Genomic DNA, 21,287 nt, shown 5'->3' on the forward strand with positions numbered 1-21,287 from the left:
TTTATTAAAAAAATTTTTTAGTACAAATTCTTCATATGCAGATTTTTCGAAAAAATTACAAATAATTTATCGAAAGCTATATATATTTCAAACGAACTATTTTCGAACTATTTTTCTGCATCATTCGTTTTATATTTTATTGAAAAAATTTTTTAGTACAAAATCTTTCTATGCAATTTTTTTGAAAAAAATACAAATAATTCATTCAATTTTATATATATTTAAAACGAACTATTTCCGAACTATTTTTCTATGTTATTAATTCATTCAAATAACATATAACTAGTTTCAATCAAAATGTGATATAGTCAGCGCCACCTCTTGCACTATATATAAACAGTCTCAACACACGTGCAGTTGAAATGTCATTTGTGTTTTCAGTGCAAAGAATTGTGTTCGTTTGTATAGTGTGATGAAATTCGGCGGTGAATGATTTAACGGTATCGTAAATTATGAGAAGAATCTTCTGGGCGGGATTTTTGAAATACCATCACTCTAAATTTAGAAAGAAAAAGAGTTGTTTTTAACATATTTACCAATTTTTGTTCATAAATACTCTTTCAATACTTTGTATTCTCTTTTCAGTATTTTTTCTATTTGTTCAGTAATTGTTCGCCTGTGTTCACTATGATAATTATCATATCAGTCAAAATACCGAAAAATATAAGTAATTACAAAAATATCTTTTTTGTTTATTTCATATATTTCCTTTAAATATATTATTTTGGTCAATTTTAAATTGTCATTTAATAGTTATTTAGTAGTTAAAACAATGATTTGTTTAGTAGAAAATTCAATTCCAAGTGAAATACTTGAATGAAAATGAAATAATGAATAAGAAGAACGCGAACATTCAGTAAAAGTAAGTTTCTTCTGTCAATTGTTTGTTGGCATCTTCAGCGCAATATTTGAAAGCAATGCTTTGAATTTCCAACTTGGCACGTTTTCGCAATGCTTGATCGCGGATGTTGTGTAGAACCGATCCGATGAAATGAGAAAAGTTCTGTTCTCCTGACGGCACTTCAGAGAAAATTGGTGATTGGGGTTGTGGCGATGGTGTCATCGAGTAAAAGTTCGATGTCGATGAATGCGGTACATTGAATTGCGACGTTGAATTGGCCGATTCAAAACTAGTTGATGGTTGATTTGTCTCAAATGTGACTTCGTCTGTGCCAAAATTGCGTGTACTTCCGTTCGTTGTCGACGATGGACCAAATACATTCCACATCGATGCATTGTTGTTGCCGGTATTCTTAAAACGTGATGCCGATGGAATTGCGTTGATGTTGCCGTCATTAAAATGGCAAAAATTGATGTGAAAGTATTGCATTGCCTTTTGAAATTTTGTTTCCAACTCATTTGCATCCAAAACTCTTGATGTACGTTTTGCCGTGAAAACAATGATATCACGGCTCATGGAATCATCATCTTCATCTAGCGGAATGGTCTCCAAATGCTTATTCGACGCATTCTTAAAGTATTGACTGTGCGTTATATTTACGCGCAATTTCTTCGCCACCCTTTTCAGCATTCTGTAAAATTGTGGGATCACCGGTGGATAAAAGGTGCTGCTGAATTGGTGTTTTGCCATGTAAGCTTCGTAGCATTCTTCCAACGAATGTTGGTGATAATCACACTTTTCACACCACACACAGATATTCACGTTGACGTGGAAGTCGTGACAAAATGCCATATGCTCCAAAGTGGTTGAATATGGTGCCAATAATTCACAGTGCTTGCACTTTAACAATTTATTTTCAATTTTCACATTCGTTGGCAGCTTATAGCTGTAGTACTTGAACGAAGCAAATGAATTTTTCGATGTAAGCAATTGCGACAACAGTTTCGGCATCTTATCGATTTCTGCATACATTCCCGAAATATCGATGTGATAATCGATAACACACAACATCTTCAGCACAGTCAAGTGATATTTTTCATTTAATGCGTCATAAATTGGTGCAATCGGTCGGCTTTTCAAATGCTCAATGAGTATAGAACTCATTTTTAGGCAGAGAAAATCTACAAACAATAAGTTTTATTAGAATTATATCCATATCCAAATGGAATTGTTTTTTTTTTTTTTGATATTGTCGACACTTACCGCAAAAATCCTGCCACAAAAAATCTTTTTGTTTTCTCTCAATTTCTTCCACAGCAACTTGTTGTCGTCAGCACTGTACTCGAGTATGTGATGGGCGAAAGCAACGACACGATGTCGTTAAAGTGTGACGAAATAAATATGCGGTCAACTCACACATGCACAAGCACTGAAACCGATGCGCATTCCATAAAGCACTGTAATCCTTTCTCTATGTTTATTCTTGAGAATCTCTCTGAATCAGTTTGAATTGTTTGCATTTTCATTTTTGCGTTCTATTCAAAAATCCACGATATTTGTGTTGAATAATGAAATTTTGTTTATTATTCTTTCCTAATGATCGCTTAATGCAAGAAGAAATATGAAATGTTTAATGCGCGCTCTTTTTATAGTTCTAGTTGTGTAAAAATTGAAACTTTAGTGTGAGACACACATACATACATTGAAATACATTTTTCAATACACACAAGGTACTAGTCCTGTTAGAATGAAACTATAACGATATACTTCGATCTGTCAAATTATATTGAATTATAAATTTGAAATGAACAATATTTACATTAGAGAATGATTATTACGCACTATTTGTAATTTATTTTGAATTAAATAAAAAAGCATTAAAAAATGACAAAAAATATCAAAGACATTGTTATTGCCTAAAATCATATTTTACATTAAAATAATAAACATAAGTAGGCTGGGAAAAAATCGGATCATCGCCAGTCACCATTTAAGAAACTCCCTGAGTAGTCGAAATTCAAATGATTGTTTAACAATTTACTTACATTGTAAAGTTGAAACACTGGCATACTCCATACAGCATTCGATTCAACGACACTGTTGACATTCAACGACTGTCAACGTTTTATTGAAGTACAAATTGAGCCGTATGTTTTTGATCACAAAAGTCCGTTGGTAGAAAAAATAATCAATTGGAACGTTTCGATAAATAAAGCAATTTTGTGGAAAACGATAACGGAGATAAATATCAAAGTGGTCAATCCAAATGATCAATGGAAGCGGCATAGTCTTTGAGTCAATTTTGCAGTCGTTTTACAGGAATATTCCATATCTTTTAAAGTCAATGCGTTAATACTAGAATTCATAATGCAAAATATGACATGGGATCATTATTTTATACTCACACAACGATAACTTTGGACACTAAAACATGTTGATCTATATTCTGAATAAATGATATGAGTTTCAGTACGAATGTTGATGATTCAATGAAAACAAACAAAGAAAATGATTTAACTACAAAAGTATGATGATTTATTCGAGAGAAAATAATAAAATTATGAACTCAGCGCTTGTTGCGTTTATATTTTTCAGTTTCCATGATTATATCTTTTGCCCAAAAAATGCCCGCCGTGCGATGTATTTCGAATTGCGCCTGTTTCTTCAACTGTTCGTCCTTGATGTTTGTCAATGCAGCAGCAATGAAATTGGAGAATACTTAACCCGGTGCCACTTCCACTAGTGTTGATTTGGTCAATGCTTGCGATGCGCCAATATCCAAATTGGTTTGTTTTGGCTCCAATGTTGTTGAGTGCGGAGCTTCAAACTGCGACGGTGATTGTGAAATATCGACTTGAACTGGATCTATTTCAATGACAAAATCAGGTGGTCTGAAAATATGAACAAAAGTATTTTGTTCCGTGTCAATCTCATTGCCGGTATCGTTGCACCGATATTCATGCGCTTTGTCACCATAAAAGTGTACCATTGCTTTATCATAGAGATCATTTAATGCCGCTTGATCGATTCCATTATAACGTTGGCGTTTTGGCGGTTGGACAATAGTTTCGTTGGTCATTGATTCATTCTTTTCATAGTCCGTACGGTCGATGCAGTCATGAGCACTTTTAGCGTTTTCGTCGCACTTGATTCTCACACGAAGCACTTTTGCCAATGATTTCAACATACCGTAGAATCGTTTGATGACCTTTGGATGCTTGGCTGTGTTCAATCCTTGAGTTTCGATGTATTTGTCATAGCACTGATTCAGCGAATTTTGCACCGCGTGTGAATTGAGCTCGATCCTCTCGCACCACATACAAAGTTTTGCATTTGCATGAAAATTGTGATTGATGATCATGTGCTCCAGCATCACCAAATACGGACCAAACAGCTCACAATACTTGCATTTGAGTACCTTTTTGCCAGAAAAATAGTTCGGCAATTTGTGGTTGAAGTATTTGAACGATCCGTACGAATAGAAGCTCAGCAATTGATGCGACAATTTTGAAGTCACTGTAATTTCGGGATACAGATTCATTGTTTCAAGATGATAGTCCACGATGCACATTACTTTTAGGGCATTCACGTTGTTTTTTTCATGCGATGATGCTACAATTGTTGCAATCGGTCGGCTCATCAAATGTTCCATTAATTTTGCAGACATTTTTCTACGAATTGATTTTTCATGCACATTAGACACGGATTTTTATACATTTTTTGATTAATTTTAGCCTTAATTATGGAAATTACTTACGTTTCTATTCAGTACTTTGTTTCGGGTTCGTTATGTCTGCTAAACTTATGTGCTTGTAAATAATTTCGAAAACGAAGACAGTATACCAAACAACTTCAATACAAACGGCAGAATGGAGCAAAGAGGAAAGCATGCAATACACACACATTTAAGCTTGAGCGCTTAACTTTGCTATATGTGTACTTACACTGCTTTTTGAAATGTTTGACACAGTCACAATACGCTTTCAACGTGTGTGTGTAGGTGGTTTTATAGAACCCACTTGAATTGAAAAAAGGATTTTGATTAGCAATATTTAAACAACAGCCAACATATGGTGGCTGGAAGAAAATGTTTTATATTTAATTAAATGAAATTTATTTCCCTTATAAATGTGTTATTTCGATTATATTTCAAGAGTTTTATGCTACGAATAAATCTTTTAATTTAAATTTCGCTCTTTTCTAAAATATCAGTGGTGCATACATTAAGTACTTGAGTTTATCTTGAGTACTTCATCGTATTTAGGATCACATATTTGAGTATATTTCAAATGGTTCGTTATATGTGCCTGAATAGTTGTTTATTTAACAATTTATTTTGCATTTAGTTGATAGGAATATAGAACATAAAATCTGCTTGAATTTAATTGCCATTTAAGATTTCGCCAAACTATGATTATTTTGATTATTTTTCCAAAAATATAGAGCTTAAATCAACATTTACGTCGGATTTATTTCTCGCATTTTATACGTTTATTTTTTTTATTCATATAAATCCACAGATTAAAAGATATTTTCAATAAATACGATCCATTTGAACTATACAAGGCTGATTGAAAATGACCTGAAAAAATGAATGAAAGGTGTCACTTTTCCCAAATTGATAGATAATGTTTTTGAGAAGTACCATCCTTCAAACCTCTACGTCACAAATTTGAAACAAATCCATCCACGGACCTCAAAATAAATCTCAATTCCCTATTTCATCACTTTATTCGGAAGGGCAGCAATTATATTAAACTATTCTTCCCACTCAGGAGACAGTTAGAGGTCCCATCAACCCACACCAGAAATAACAAAGTAATTGGGTGAAATTTTCTTGCTCAAATGTTGGACTGATATAATAAAATAACTGTTCAACGTGATTCTTAGGGTCTATTTTAAATAAATCACTAGGATACCTCAGATCTGTTCAACCATTTCTTCAAAAAATGCCATTTTCGAGGTGTTCGTTTCCTCTGCCTCCACGATCCCATCCAAAATCAATAGAAAATTTCCTTGTGGCTCTAGTAAAAATATTATCAGTTTGGAAAAAGTGATACCTTTCATTCATTTTTTCAGGTCATTTTTGATCAGCCTTGTATACCAAAAGGGTTCCAAATGAATTTCTTTATTTGTTGTCATCAAGTATTGAACACTTTGTACGATTGAATTCAAGCCAAAAAAATTACAAAAACGTTTTTTTGTATATTTATAGCGTAAAGCGAATAAAAAAAGCACTCTAACAATGATGTTGTACGACAAAATCGGATGATCGACATTGTGTCCACTCACCATGGCATCAGTAATTGTTTTATTGTATGCGGAAATGTGATTGAGTGACAGGGAAGAATATATATGTTCTAAAATTCACCAATTCAACTCATATCATATGGAACACAATGATTTTGCGCGTATTGCAAAAAATAACACGTCTCACTTTAAAGTGATTAGCGGTATTTTTTTCTCTTTCGTTGCTCTTCCATTCCCTTTTCTAGCCAGAGAAAATTAGTTGTGTCATCACTATAAATTGTACGGTTTGCTTTGGAACTGTTTCAGTTGTTATTTTGCACTCTTGCTAACCACTCCGAAATATTAGCAAATTCAGCAAAATCCAAATCGACGCAATTTGAATATTTTGTGTGTCTCAGTTAAGATTGATAGCCAACCATAAAAAATGAGAATTATTTTGTTCGGTATTGTTGGTAAGTAGAAAAAAAGCAGTGAGTAAGGTGAATTAAATGTAAACAATGATATCGAAGTACATTTTGCATATTTCGTCCAGTCGTACATCCATTCTTTTTATGTGCTTGTCGATAGGGTTTCGTAAAATTAAAAAAAAAATAATCATATGAAATTGGAACATAACACGACGGGTATAAAAATTAAAAAATGAACGCGCAAAAAAAACTAAATTGGACAAAATCATTTCAATTGTTTAAGTTAAAAATGAGTTCAACTAGAACGCCAAGATTGAATAAAAGATTCATTTTGATTAAGATCGTTTCCTGTATTCACACCAATTAAACACTAGTTTGACGCAATTTAACTGAACTGATTACTTTGTTCATTTCAATGTCATACACACACACACATTCTCTCTCATTTTTCTCTTCTTTCATAGTTTTGCTGGTAATCAGCTCGATTTTCGCCGCTCCCGGCGTAACGCCAAACACAAAAGATTGTAAAGAGTGTAATTTGGACTATGTGCCAGTTTGTGCTGGACCAAAAGGCACCCAGAACGATCGTGAAAAGAAGTCATTCGGTAGCGTTTGCGTCATGGAAAAATACAATTGCGAAAATGACGAAAGTATGTTGATGCTAATTGATTTTAAGAATTAATCATATGATCACACTAAATAAACTCTCTCTTTAAACATTTCTGTGAACAGAATTGGTGAAATTGAGCGACGGCGAGTGTCCAGGTAGCAAATCGGTTCGCCTACAATAACCATATTTAACCAGTCCAATTACAATGAGTTAATCTCTTGTTTTTATTACTAACATTTGTTTTCATAACTAACGAACGATAAACGGACAAAATAGATCAGAAATAAGATTGATTACACTATCAAATAAAATGGAATTAATCACATAAATTGCGTTGTCGTCTCATTTCTTTTCTTCTGTGCAAAGTTATTTTTAGACAGATCTCAAGGTCATTTAAAATGAACTGAAAAAAAAATTGTTATACTTTTGTGAGAAGTCAGCTTTTTATCGCATCACGTCATTCTTCTATAAATATGAAACTAATGATGTTTTGTGCACATAATTAAGTCTCAACTAATTCGCCAATAATTTGGTATGAATTTCCGAAATTGGCAAGCAATTTTAATTAGTTGTGAACATGCTGTGAGCACAAAGCATTTGAGCATCGATCAGTTCCAAATTAAAATTCAAATTTTTTGTTAATATTTGGTGAGCGAGAGATTTATATATCGAGATATTTGTTCAATTTCAATTTGTTGCACATGTTTAATCTGAGCAAAACAAATGTGCTTGAAATTAAAAAAAAAAAAAAAAAAAAAAAAACAAAGCCATTATGTCATTGTAATGGTATTTGCTGCACTATTATTGTGGCTTTCGTTTTCATTCAAAAACGAGTTGAGCAATGTTACCTTCGCTCATGATGCATTAGTCATATCCGTGTATAATTTAAATACGTAGAAAGACTTCCGAAATGTTTGTTGTAATTTAGCAGAAGGCAGTACAAGCCAGAAGTACTCGAACAAAAAGATAAGATGATGTCGTACGTATGTACATCGAGTAGCCAATTGAAATACATATGTTCCCGTTACATTTCATTCCTTGCATACCTGTACACTTATCAAACTCATCAATTTGAATGACTTCTTTTTCTAATATTTATTGGCGGCAAATTCAACTTTACATGCATACATTCAGTCCCATTACGAAAGTCATAAAAAATGTGATTTGCCTTGAAATGTTGTACTATGCACAACTTACATTAGAATCGAAATATCATTGTGATTGAAATCAGTGGAAAAAAAATCGTGTTCTTTTTGCAATACAGTCAAAGATCGGTCTGATTCTAATGTTATGTTTTTAACGCCGTAAGTAATATATATAGAAAACAGTACAAAACACGCACCGCACTGTTTACAAGCATGCGGTGAATGGTATAGAAGCAGAGACAGAGCGTACGAGAGATAGAAAAACAAGGAAAAAGAGAGAGAGAGAAAACGTAAAGACCAAAGACAAAATAGCGGCAGCTGAGTGAGAGTAGTGCTGTGTTAGCGTTCGTGCGACTTAGTTGCATTTTTCATTCGTTCGACGATCGTCAGTCGTATCACATTTGCTTCATTGGCTGCCAAATCTTACGTGTATTTACTGAATTTTTGATTTTTCATTAGAAATAATATTTTGATAAGTGGCATTGCGTTTGACATGAAATCAATTGTAAATTCCGAAAACCAATCTGATACTCTAGCGGCGAAGTGACAATTTTAAGTGAATTTGATAAAAAAAAAAAACATTATTATAACGACGAATGACATAATAGTATTTATTTCAAATACGATATCCACGATTAAAAATAGACACATTTTTTTGTCGGTGTCAAATCTCAATTGAAATGATGTTCAATTTTTGTTTGATCTTTTCTAAAATTCTGTCGGGTCAATGAAACGAAATTGTAGTAGTTGTGGTTTTTTTTTGGATTATTAACAGCGAAAACGTTATTGAATGTGCTGGAAACCTGTGACACGAACCCCCCTACACAATCGTCCAAATTTGGACCGTAAATTCCGTTCGTTGTTCTTTTTGTTTGTGTTTAAATTGAATGTGGCATCGAAAACGAAAACAGGAACTGGAAGCGTTAACACCAAATGACAATCATAAATTTAACACACTTGGCGCGTATCAAATGAAATAACCGCGGATCGGGATATAAAAAAAGGAAGCATCAATTTGTACGTGTGATGCATTACAATTTAACATAATTGGTTTCGATATCCAGCACAGCGTATCCGAATACTGTTGCCACACACATACACAACATAATTGACGTTAAATTGAAAAGGGGCATTCAATTAAGTGCAAATGTACACATCAAATGCCCTAAATCATCGTCAACAGAAGACCGCGATATTGGCGAGTTTCATCGACCAACGAAAGTGATAAAAATGGTTAAATGCGTTGCCATTGCACGCAGATGTGTTAAGTGAATCGAACGAAAAACAAATGTACTAACTTCAATATTCGAAACGATATTGTGTTGAACACAATCAAATTTAAATTCAAATAAATTTCGTCGTTAAATTTCCGATCGTTATCAAGAGAAAAATCAGTTAAATCGAAATGAACAATTCGTTACCGTTGAATCTTGAAAAATATCAGGTGAGTTACTTATCAATTTTTTATGTGAACCATTTACAAAGTGAAATTAAGTGACTTTGTGCAAAACATTGTATATTTATACCTTGTTTTCAAACGCTCTGAACCGCGTACGAATGATTCATGCCGCACTGACGATTTGTGTCAATTTTATTGGTGATTCAGAAATCGCTTCTTTGCCGCTCATGTCTTAATTCCGCCAATATTCAAGCAATTCATTCGGTGATCAAAAACGTCAATCGTATTGATAGTCATTCAACATATTACTTATATACTTTTTTTATCGCTTACTTTAAGCTGTTATTCAATATGGTCAATACAAATGTTTTCTGCGATTAAATAAAACGAGAACGTGCAACAGAAAAACAACGCCACCGATTTCTGTTTTCTTAGCAGCAAAAGCCGTTTGTTGTTTTTTTTATTTCTTCGAAATCACAAACCTACTCCAGTGATCGACTTGTCACTGTGCCCATTCATTGTAACAGTTGGCTCTGCGTGAGTGTATGCAAATGTTCAATAGATATCATAATATACATCATTCATATATTGTGAAAAGTTTGTTTTCCGAATTAATGAATTGATCGTTTGGGTGTATGTGATTCATTAACGTGGGCCGTTTGATCGAACCGAATTAATTGAAAAATCACAGAGAGTTCACCGCCACGCGTGATTCAACCTAGTGATATCTTTTTTTTTTTACAAATGTCTCTTTTCGCCTCTGATTAGGTAACGCACATTTTTATCCGAATTTATGTGTGATTTATTTTCATATTATGACACGTAATCGCAAAATTATATTGTCATTTATGATGATCCGATTGAAACCAACGTAAATTCAGCTTAAAACAAAAATACATGGTCAGAAAGAAGCCACGCAAATGTCACAACTTTCTAACAAAACATTGTTTACATTTTATTCACCCGATCACATAAGACTCCGAACCGTTTTAATTGTGAGTTTTATCGTTCAAGTTTTCACATTTCTCGACACAGATCGTGCAATTGCAATGAAGTTAGAAATAAAACGACAATTTGCCTAATTGAAAATGTAGTTATTACATGGAATGTGTCATTTTCGAAACAACTTGAATGAAATGACAACACAAGTGGTTGTGAGTGACGCCATAAAACTGTGTTTGTTCGTTGTACAAACAAAATTAAAATATTCTATAGCTGTTTTGCTTATTTTCGTCAAATTTTATTAATAATAAATCTGCTGGATTCAAATACCCAAGACTCGCTCATAATTCGGGCAAATGCCATTTGCTTCGACTTTTCATGTAACTGTTTTTGTTCATTTTTTGATGTTGTTGGTTGTCATGAACACATGTTCATCGCCTTTGACATGGGATCATTTACGTTTTGCATGTGTTGGAATCAATTCCATTCGTTTCTTTTAAAAAATAGTCAAAAAAAAAAATACTTGAACATAAACATTGTTTCTATCGAAAACAATAAACATGAACACACGATTCGACCAGATCTAAATAAACGGAGAAGAAGAAAAAAACGCTGGATCAATCTCAAACATGTATGGATCTTGAGTGGACGACTTGATTTGAACTCTGCACCAGAAATTCAATTAGTTTCACTCTTGAGATGGCTATATTTTTTGGATGCAATTGTGTGTGTAGCTGTGGCGCACAATGAATTGATTGTTCTTGATGTTCGTTATTATGGAGAAAAACAGAGAGAGAGAGAGAGAGAGAGAGAGAGAAAAAGCAACCGCCCATTAACAACGTGTTTTTATTCAATTACATTGCATTTAATTAGTAACTTTGTTTCGCATTTAAAGTGCACTAAAACAACTTCATTTATCCGCTGATAATGATGCATGAGCACACAGCAATTCTTTCGTAATAGTATTTCAAAATTCATTTGCATGTGGTTTGACGCAGCCGACGTAGATGTGAGCATCGACTGCATACTATAAAGCCAATGCTCTGCACTATTTGACATGATAAATCGCCTATCAAATATATTAATCAGCATATGGTTTATATCATAAATAACAAATGCAATGCACAACACACCATACACACTTTGACTCATTCCAAATACCAAATTTTTCAATCTCGTCTCGAAAAACTATGAATATTACAATTACATTTTTCGCCATGCTCTCCGGCAAAATGTGTCAATTCTGCATGTATACACTTTCGAAAAAGGCAAAAGCGGAAAAAAGTCTCTCTCTAAATTATTTCAAATGAACGTCATCAAATAATTTATGAGTTTGTGTCGTTTGCAAAAATTTCATGCAGCAGCTGAACCATCAAAAATTCCATATTTCTTCCATGAAATATTTTATTCCCCCTTGCACGCACACCAACCAAATGATGCACATTTTATGAAATCCGATTAAACCGTTTCGAGCAATGACTGCGATTTTTTCGGTAACAACGGAAATTATGATCTTTCCACCGAAAATGAACATTTTTGTATTTCGAAACCAAAAATTTTGTCATTGAGAGTGAATTCAATATCATTTGTTAATGCGATTCGATACACTGTTTCTTCTACTGTTTTTTTTGTGGCGTATTTTTTTTAACGCAAACCATAAATTGTTATATGAACCAATTTTTTCAAACACCCTTTTTTGAAAAGAATTCCATTCTAATATTAAAAAGTGATCTATTGAGTGACAATATTTAACTTATTTGGCTGCAATCTAAATCAAATAAAATCACATCAATTTTTAACTGAATATTTTAAAAATCAACCCATTTCAAATTGCGTATGATAATTTCATAGCGATCGAATAGCAAACGATTTATGATGTTGTGTGTTAAATAGACAACATTCAACGGACCCATATTATTTCCATCTTCCCCTTGTCTTGTTCATCCACACATTGCCTATTACCTGAGAATTCAAAAAAGTACTTATTATTTTCGATGCGTTTGCACAGAAATGCAGTTGTTGTACGCATATGGGAAAGCAATATATCTGTCACTCACTCGACCGTCGAAACGAAACCAAAGAAAAAAAAATCAAAGATAAAAATAGTAGTGCGCAAACAAAAATAGAAATATAGGTAAAAACTTAAGTGAAAGAGGCCATATCGCACTGGGTGTGTGTTTGCAACGGAATTATTGTAAAAGAAACGTAACGAAAGACAAATGCATGCGGCATACAGTGTGACAAGGAGAGAATGTGTTATTTTAAACGAGGGTTTGTTGTTTGTCAGTTATTATGAAATGTGTATGTCTGCGCAAGATAATCTAAATGTTCCGTTTTTCTCTCTTTCTCTATCTCTCGTTCAAACCAAAAGATCGATACATTTGGAAAGAACACGATTTTCAAATTTAAACCAATGCAACGACGAAGAACGAATGTGTTCAAGCACAGGCATTGTATTTGTTCAATTGCAGCATAAAAACAAAGTTACGGCTTGCAAATTAGCACTGTTGTAAACACGATTTTTTTCGGTTACGCTTTGTTTTTCAAAGACATGCTTATAGAAATACGAGACTTCAGGTCTTTTTGTCTTTCTTCAGACGAAATAGACAGAAAAACAATTAATTGGCACTTTTCACAGAGAGTACGTGCACACTCTTTTTTTTCGCCAACAAATACTGGATGATTGCGCAAATTACCATTTGTTGATGTATGGTTTTCAAGCAAATCTCTTTACGCTCAATTAGGTGCAACTCTTTTTCGTTTTGAATTGCACAAGACTGCTTGAATCTTCTACATATACTTATTTAAAATATCCGCAATTTCTAATTTTCAAGGGATTTTCCACAACCCATTTCGTTCTCATGCTTCACACTCTTTTTTTCTGCCCAGTTTTCATAATAACCATATATTCTTGTAATATGTCTATAAAATAATACAAGTTTATAGCTCTACAATTGCAACTAAACTTGAAAACACTTCTCGTTCGCCTGTTTTCAGTTTCGCCAATGTTGAATCGATCGAAAGACAAAGAGAAAAAGACAGAAAGAGACAGAAGTAAAGAACCAATCGCAGATTTTATGAGTATACACTCATTTTCCAAGTATTGATTTAGCGAAAAGTTTGCGATTTGTTTGAACAAATTTTTTTATCAGTCAAAAGGTGTATTGATTATGTCGAAGTTTGTTTATTGCTTCATTTCAATTTCTGTTGTCTGTTGAAATAGAAAAAGTGGCTAAAAAAAGTCGATCATTGATAACACATATACCTACTTCACTTTTCGGCCCAAATCATGTTGAGTGGTTTGCGATAATGTTTCTGATAAAATTCAAATTATTGTTATCAAAGGAATGCGGATTAGTTTTTTTTTTCAATAATGATTTTCTTGAAACATTGTGGTCAAGGTAAAAGCTATAAATTGTCTCCAAAACGTCATTTACTCGAACAATTAGAATGGAATCCACACCAACAATTCCTCTTTCATTCTTGCCATAGATAATAAATGAAAATTTTCACTACTCCAAGATAATTGAAGCAGCCCAGTGAATCATTCGTGGCATAAAGTAGCAAAACACATCAACATTCTTAAATGTGTATTTCAACGAAACGTGTAGAATGCAATAATAATATTATTCACTCATGCCCGAGTCGACCATAAAAAGTGGCGACTATTTAAGGCGTTTCGTCTGCTTCGCAATGCAAATGTGCAGAGAGTCTCGAATGACTTAACATGAATATGGCAATTGAATATTGTAAACAATACACCAACTTGAAATAAAAGATGCGCAAGCAAACGCCACAAATTTGTGGAAATCGATTCGAAATCATTGTTGTTCATAATCAAATCGTCACGCGGCCAAGCTTGCGAAGGTTATACAGTTGTTGTTTTTTTTATTCATGATGTGACCCAAACAAATGACCTTTAGTAGGTGACACTACTTTGATAAGTGAAGTGTTTTGGAAACACAATGTTCAGACACTCACAAAATTGAATATTGATAGAATTCTGGATTCAATGGAAATATTTCCGGTCCCTTAATTCTCAATTCGAATGCATTATCACAAACAAAAAATTTCAATTCCGAAGCAAAAAAACGCAGTAAATTACTAAATACATGAAAAATGACTCGGAAGCCAACTTTTTCTAGGAAGAGAAAAAAAAATGTTCGGTTTTGAATAGACTTACTTAGACATATCACTCAAACTATATCAATTTTAAACTGAAATTTAATACAATGAGGAGAACTACTAACTAGAATTTTCAACAGGCTGACCTTTTTGTGCGAATGACACGAAACATAAGAAAAATAAATTCGTTATAGTATATTGTTCAGTCGAAGCGAAAAATAGTCATCTGCAAATCGGTAGATCATGATCATAAATTGTTATTCAATAAAATTTAATCGATACGATCGGAGTTGTTCTCAAGTCTCAGACGAATAGAATCAATTTGTGTTATTCCTTATATATCGAAAGTGACATTGAATGAACAAATGCATACATAATATCGATTGTGATCGAAGTGTTCGATCGATTGTATTCACTGATGCAAGTATATGTTATTGTAATCACGTTCCCCTTTGTTAAATTTTAATTCGTCACGTTTTTAATGGTTCTATTCATTCGTGTGTTTTTAACGCCATAAAATTCGAAAGACGTGAATAGAAATCTTCATCGCTCAAATGTAGCGTGATTTATTATGTTCGCCATTTGAAGCGCCACGATCCAAAATCAATTTTAAATGTAAACACCGATTATTCTCAAACATTTATTCTTGACGACTAGGATGCGAGATTCAACGAACTTAATCAATTTCGGTGAAACTTTTTTCAGAAGAAAAAAAAAGAAATAAAAAATGAGGTACAAGGATTCTGTGAAATAGAAGTGATTTATTTTATTTTTAAATTTCAAATCGTAAATCATAAAAAAGTGGCTCAATTTGTTTAAGTCTCTTCATAATAAACAAAAAAAATGTTGGAAGTAAACTTCAATTCCGATATGACAAACTGTGCGTTTGAGTGATTTTTTTATTTAATCAATTTCAAATGATTTCACAATATGGAAAAAACATGTTTTCATAAAACTCAACGGGAGTTAATCAGCCTAGAATTAAGTGTAATTTAGTTTAATATTAAAATATCCATTAGAGTTTCAATCGAAATTGTGAGTTTTTCACTGGCTCGAGATAAACAAATTAAAAAACACATCAGTTATTTATAATTTCGTTGAATAATTTGCGGTTTTGTGTTAAAATTCATTAGTATCGAATAAACTTGAATTATCTTCAGTTAGTAGCAAAACGAGTGTCTGAAACGAAAATATATACTCCCATCGGGATAGACAAATAATAATTCTGACTTAATCGTGTGCACACGAAATTTTGTTCTGGCTTTTGTCTGGTCAATATTCCATTGAACTTCAGGCTATTTTTGATTTGGTAAATCAAGTGGATTCGTCTATTTTTACGCAATTTGTATATCCGATTGATTTCATTATGTTATTCAACATTTCCATCTTAAATTTTCACAGTTAGTGTTGATGTAAATGACGTCAATGCAATCGTATCTAAATAATAACAGGCCAACCAACTAACCAATACACACAAGCACGTGGAAACAAGAGTTTTTAAAATCGAAAAATTCATTTACTAGAAAATGTTGTATTTATATACAGCGTGCACAGAGTTCAGTCAATTAGACTGAACAAAACGTAATTCTCATTTGCGATAATCGTAAACATATGCGAATCCACTAATAGTGCTAAATGTTTCTGGTTACGCTTGTGATTAATTTAAGATGGTTAGATGCAATGCCTACCGATTAACGTTGGCATTTTTTGCACAAAACACAATCGAATTACGCAAAATTACAACGTGATATCTATAACAACACTTTCATGCACAAGTGGTTCTATGTTCAAACGAAAATATTATTCTCACATCTAAACATTTCAGTGATAATAAAAGATAAATTTAGCAAATGTTCAATTTCTTTGACGCGATTTATGGCAGCAGCCGCAATAAAATAGAACTTCTACCATAAACTTTTGCAAAAACAAAAAGCATGCGGTTTGTGTCTTTTGCTTGATTTTTTAATGTAATTTATGGATTTTTAATAGACTGTTAAAATGAGAATAAATGAACATTTTCTGTTGTAAAATGTGCTTCAAACTAAATGGGCATTTCATTTAAAGTTTGTGTGTGTGTTTCAATTATTTTCCGACTCTGCCAACTGTCCCATCCCGAGAATTTACGTGCTATTGAACATGCGTGCGTGTAAAAATAGCGCGAAACCTTAGAAATACCAAAACCATTATGATGAAGCAATTACATAAAATATCAAACATTGATGGGCCACTCATTAAGCAACGAAAATATATACCGATCGTTTATTATCAACAAAATTCCAGCTGACTATGACCACAAATTTGTGTTCGGGATCTGTTGAAATGTGAAACAAATTTTGCCGTCTACTTTCATCGGCTCATTCGTGTGACCGTTGTTCAAACATTGTTCTAATTACATACGTGCCGCAGTAGTGTGCATTTTATCGTTAAGCAAGTCATTGAATTGTTTTGTTATTAGTAGGCTCATGAGTATGCTGCACACGAATACCAGTCAAAGTGCAACAGCGAAATTTAAATTAAAAATATAACGAAATTACTTGGGATTATTGGCTTCCTTCATACTTCAACATTGATCGTTTCCACTAATTCGCATTCATCGTGTTTGCATGACAACACTGTTTTTTTTAAATTGAATACACAAAAATACGGTTCGCATGTGTTTCATGCGTGCAGGATATGTGTATCATAAAATGTGCATCGACAAATTGTAAACAATTTTCAATACGCGTTGTTTTGTGTATTCTAAATATTTATTTTGCGCCTTTTGCTTTGTCAAGTCTTTTTTGCGGCTGTCCCTTCTTTCTTTCTCTCTCTTTCTCCCGTTCATTCTCTTTCAAAACAAAAGATAAATTTTGTTTTGAGATTCACTTTGTGTTCACACGTTTCTTGTGTCTTTTGCATCCGATATATTCGATGCATACCAAGAAATCAAGCCAACGCACTCTTGAAACGCAAATGAATTGTAACAATCATCGTCATTGTTTCATTTTCGGTTTTTTGAAGTGATTTCGTTCTCTTAATTTTCGTTTTCTCTGTTTAATTTCAGACTATCGGTAATATGACTTCAACAGTAGTGCTTCCGAACTCAGCCACGATATTTGCGGCCATATGTGCATGTATCTTTGTCGTTGTCGGTATAGCGGGTAAGTGTGTGACTTGAAATTGAAAACGAATAATTGAAACAAAATAAGGCATATGGGATCGATGTTGTTTATACACTCGGTTCTTCATTGATTTAGATAAACAGAATGTTTATGTTAATTTTTCAAATATTTACTTACGTCTTTTCTTCTCTTTCTCCCCCTCTCTGATTATACGCAGGCAATCTAATTACGATAATTGCGTTGCTTCAACATCAAAAGCTCAGAGGACATGCAACCACTGCGTTTGTGCTATCACTATGCATCTCAGATTTGTTGTTCTGTTCGTTCAGTATGCCACTAACGGCGATTCGATACATAAACAAGGTGAGCACTTGATAAATGCCAGCATTTTGTTTAAATCACACGATCTAAATACAAATTTTTAATTAAATCATATATTATCAATCTGTGTAGGCATGGACGCTTGGAGAGACACTATGCAAAATATTTCCAGTGATCTTTTACTCAAATGTGGCGGTCAGTCTGTTGAGCATGGTCGGAATAACACTGAATAGGTAATATTTTCCCAATTTTCATGTCGATGGTATTTTTTCTTCAATTTTTCCATATATTCCAGATACATTCTAATCGCCCATCATCATTTGTACGCTCGAATTTATCGGCCGCATATCATTGCGTTGCAACTGTTTGTGGTGTGGTTTTTTGCCATTTCAACAATGATACCGCCGTTGTTTAGCGTTTGGGGGACACTTGGCCTGGATGAGAAAACATTTTCATGCACAATACTCAAGAAGGACGGCAAATCAATAAAGAAATTCTTGTTTTTAGTCGGCTTCTTATTGCCGTGCATCGTCATCATCATATCGTATTCATGCATTTACTACACCGTACGAAGACAACGTCAAAAATTAAATAAGCATATAAGCAGCAGTGCGCCGATAACTGGTGCATCGTCGAAATCAATTGGAGCCGCTCGTGAACGTGAGGACAGCCGTTTAACGGCAATGATGTTGACCATTTTCATCTGTTTTCTATTGTGTTTCCTACCATTGACCGTGGTCAATCTTTTCGATGACAAACTCGAATATCCTTGGATTAATACGATTGCATCGGTGCTTGCATGGGCATCGAGTGTAATCAATCCATTCATTTATGCGGCCAGTAATCGTACGTATCGGGTCGCTTACTTTAAACTATTCTCAGCCATGAAATTTTGGGGCGAACCACTGAGTCCGATGCCAAGCAAAAGTTTTTTACCCAGTAAAGGATCCCGAGATAACGGTTCCAATGGAAATTTCAATGGCAAAGTCTAATTTATTCCAGAATCGGATCGTTCTTTTTTTGCCATTTAAATAACTATAAGCAATCATTTGTTCTACTTTTTCACTATTTTTCTTTTATCGTAAAATTCCATACAATCAAGTCATATTTGAGATTAAATTTGGTACTACTTTTTAATGAGCGAAAAATTCTAAGAAATATATTAGCTTTAGATTTTAACGAAGAAATGACAAAGAACTGGTCAAGAATTGATATCGAACAAAAATACACCAACAAACGGTTTATTTTTCTTCTTCAATTTTTGCGAATGGATAAGAAGCATTATATCATGATATTTGATGAAAGACAATTTTTAAATTATTTTGAAATAAAGTTTTGCAAGGCGGATTAAGGAGATTTAAGGCAGGAGATTCCATTAGATTTTCAGTACAAAGCGATTTTATGTGTATATAAAGTGTATCAGTATAGGCTAAACTCTACTTCTATATTCATTAAGTCTGGACGCCATTCATAATGAGCCAAAGAATACATTTCGATTTTTAAAACGAATTTTACGTTTTGGCTGTTTTTTTAATATCTTCAGATATTATTTACAGACTGCAGCACTTGAGTAATTCGTCTTTTCAGGTTTATCTCTTTTTTTTAAAAAAACTGATTTTTTTTTATTGTGTATGCTTGATGTTTGTGAGTAACGGTTGCAATCTATTTTAATCTTATTTGAGCTACTTTAAAGTGTTTAATTGTTTCGGTAAGTAACTCGCTTCACTGCTGAATTCGTCTGTTATTGCTTTGTCGTTGTATTTGTGTAAGCTGTATACATACGTCTCTTATCAAATGGTCTGTTTATTTGTATGCTCACAACTGACGAACGGTTATCAGCAAGTGACAATGCCGCCTTATAAAATGGTAACAGCCGCCTCAATATTTGTGTATATTTGAACACATATATGTGTGTATGTTGTTTTTGTGCATACAATGTTTTTGATGACATTCATCGGTTTGAAGATAATGGGACTTTTTTCAGCTCTTTGAAAATAAACAAAGTTCGAATATGATGCGTATCAATTTGCAACGCCAGTCGAAATTCATACAGAACATTTAACAAAAGTAGTGCCTTAGAAAATTGGATTTATTTTTACCCACCCATTTTTGAGCGAAAAAGAATTAGATCAGTCGGTAAAAGTAAGAGAATAAATAATTCGATGAGATTCAAAGTTGAATCCATTTTATATATTCAATATTAGGAACATATGATTTTCAAAGTAGTTTTAATGCATACACAACAATGAGACCAGCAGTTAATTCGGTCATCAACTCAGCCGTACGACAGCCAATCAACGTCTCAATACAAAATGAATCGGCGCCGATGACGGAAAAAATAACAAATTTTGATATACATCGAGCCAATTTCATTTGGCCAGAAGATCCAGAAGAAGAACTGCCAGTCAAGTAACTTCAGAACATTTTTAATTTACAGTACTTTTTTACTTTTGTACCCAACATTTATGAATTTTCACAGTTTTCCTAGATTCAATCAACGTTTCCAACATCGTCGCTTACATATGAGTGCCATGGTGCCATTTGGAGTAATGTTAGTACTGTCTACAATTATTTTCATCATGATCATTTTTCGTCGTTGGCCCGGCGTTGTGTCTGGCATAGTAGCTGGCTGCTTGACATTTATTTCCATTTATTTGCTACTGCTTACCCTTAAAGAAGAAGTGCTAGTTTACGAATGAATACAAACAAATTTACTGATGAATAGGCATTTGAAAAAAGTTCGTTAATTCAATATCAAGTATCAAATTGAAATAATCGAAATTAGTTCCATTAAAATTATGCTTGATTTAAATTCAAGAAGAAATAAAAAAATATTTGAGCAATCAAAATAAATTTAACTAGTGATTTCATGCAGAATAAAATGTAAATTTGCATCGATCTCTGTGGAATTATTGGACAACACAAACTCAAGTAGCGACAAATGTCAAAGCAACATTACAGTCGACAACCAACTTCACGCCAATTAAGAAAAATGCGTATATCGCACACAAACGTAACTTATTTCATCTGAAAAAAACTCAATGGTGTCTTTGATTTTTTGTTTGGTTTGAATTTACTAATAATTTAAGACTTCAGGATAAATTTATATGGAAAGTATGGCATATGAATAAATGCAACATCATTTA

General features: G+C 33.3%; 3 protein-coding genes and 1 long non-coding RNA gene across 5 annotated transcripts; 3 read left to right on the plus strand and 1 right to left on the minus strand.

Annotated features, from left to right (window-relative positions):
- Positions 1 to 820: 820 nt before the first annotated feature.
- On the minus strand, positions 821 to 2,300 carry LOC116344248. The gene is made up of 2 exons (XM_031772715.1): positions 2,105 to 2,300; positions 821 to 2,022 (listed from the first exon to the last, which is right to left on the minus strand). The coding sequence occupies exon 2, from the start codon at positions 2,003 to 2,005 to the stop codon at positions 854 to 856; it is 1,152 nt and encodes a 383-aa protein (XP_031628575.1). The 5' UTR covers positions 2,006 to 2,022; positions 2,105 to 2,300; the 3' UTR covers positions 821 to 853.
- Positions 2,301 to 6,385: 4,085 nt separating this feature from the next.
- LOC116344247 lies at positions 6,386 to 7,437 on the plus strand. Its single transcript, XM_031772714.1, has 3 exons — positions 6,386 to 6,543; positions 6,963 to 7,148; positions 7,231 to 7,437. The coding sequence occupies exons 1-3, from the start codon at positions 6,516 to 6,518 to the stop codon at positions 7,287 to 7,289; spliced, it is 273 nt and encodes a 90-aa protein (XP_031628574.1). The 5' UTR covers positions 6,386 to 6,515; the 3' UTR covers positions 7,290 to 7,437.
- A 910-nt stretch (positions 7,438 to 8,347) lies between these two features.
- LOC116344279 (protein trapped in endoderm-1) lies at positions 8,348 to 19,650 on the plus strand. 2 transcript variants are annotated; one of them, XM_031772749.1, is made up of 5 exons: positions 8,348 to 9,697; positions 17,757 to 17,859; positions 18,038 to 18,183; positions 18,274 to 18,374; positions 18,437 to 19,650. In XM_031772749.1, exons 1-5 carry the CDS (start codon positions 9,659 to 9,661, stop codon positions 19,131 to 19,133), a joined length of 1,086 nt encoding a protein of 361 aa, XP_031628609.1. In that variant the 5' UTR covers positions 8,348 to 9,658; the 3' UTR covers positions 19,134 to 19,650. The 2 variants fall into 2 exon arrangements, with proteins under 2 accessions (XP_031628609.1, XP_031628610.1); XM_031772750.1 differs by having other exon boundaries at positions 17,763 to 17,859.
- A 339-nt stretch (positions 19,651 to 19,989) lies between these two features.
- Positions 19,990 to 20,919, plus strand: LOC116344244. Its single transcript, XR_004201394.1, has 3 exons — positions 19,990 to 20,283; positions 20,346 to 20,550; positions 20,621 to 20,919. It is a non-coding gene; the product is annotated as an uncharacterized LOC116344244 (long non-coding RNA).
- Positions 20,920 to 21,287: the final 368 nt, after the last annotated feature.

Source organism: Contarinia nasturtii, unplaced genomic scaffold (assembly GCF_009176525.2).
Source record: "Contarinia nasturtii isolate CC-2019 unplaced genomic scaffold, AAFC_CNas_1.1 Cnas_scaffold_1037, whole genome shotgun sequence".
Classification (NCBI taxonomy): Eukaryota; Metazoa; Arthropoda; class Insecta; order Diptera; family Cecidomyiidae; genus Contarinia; species Contarinia nasturtii.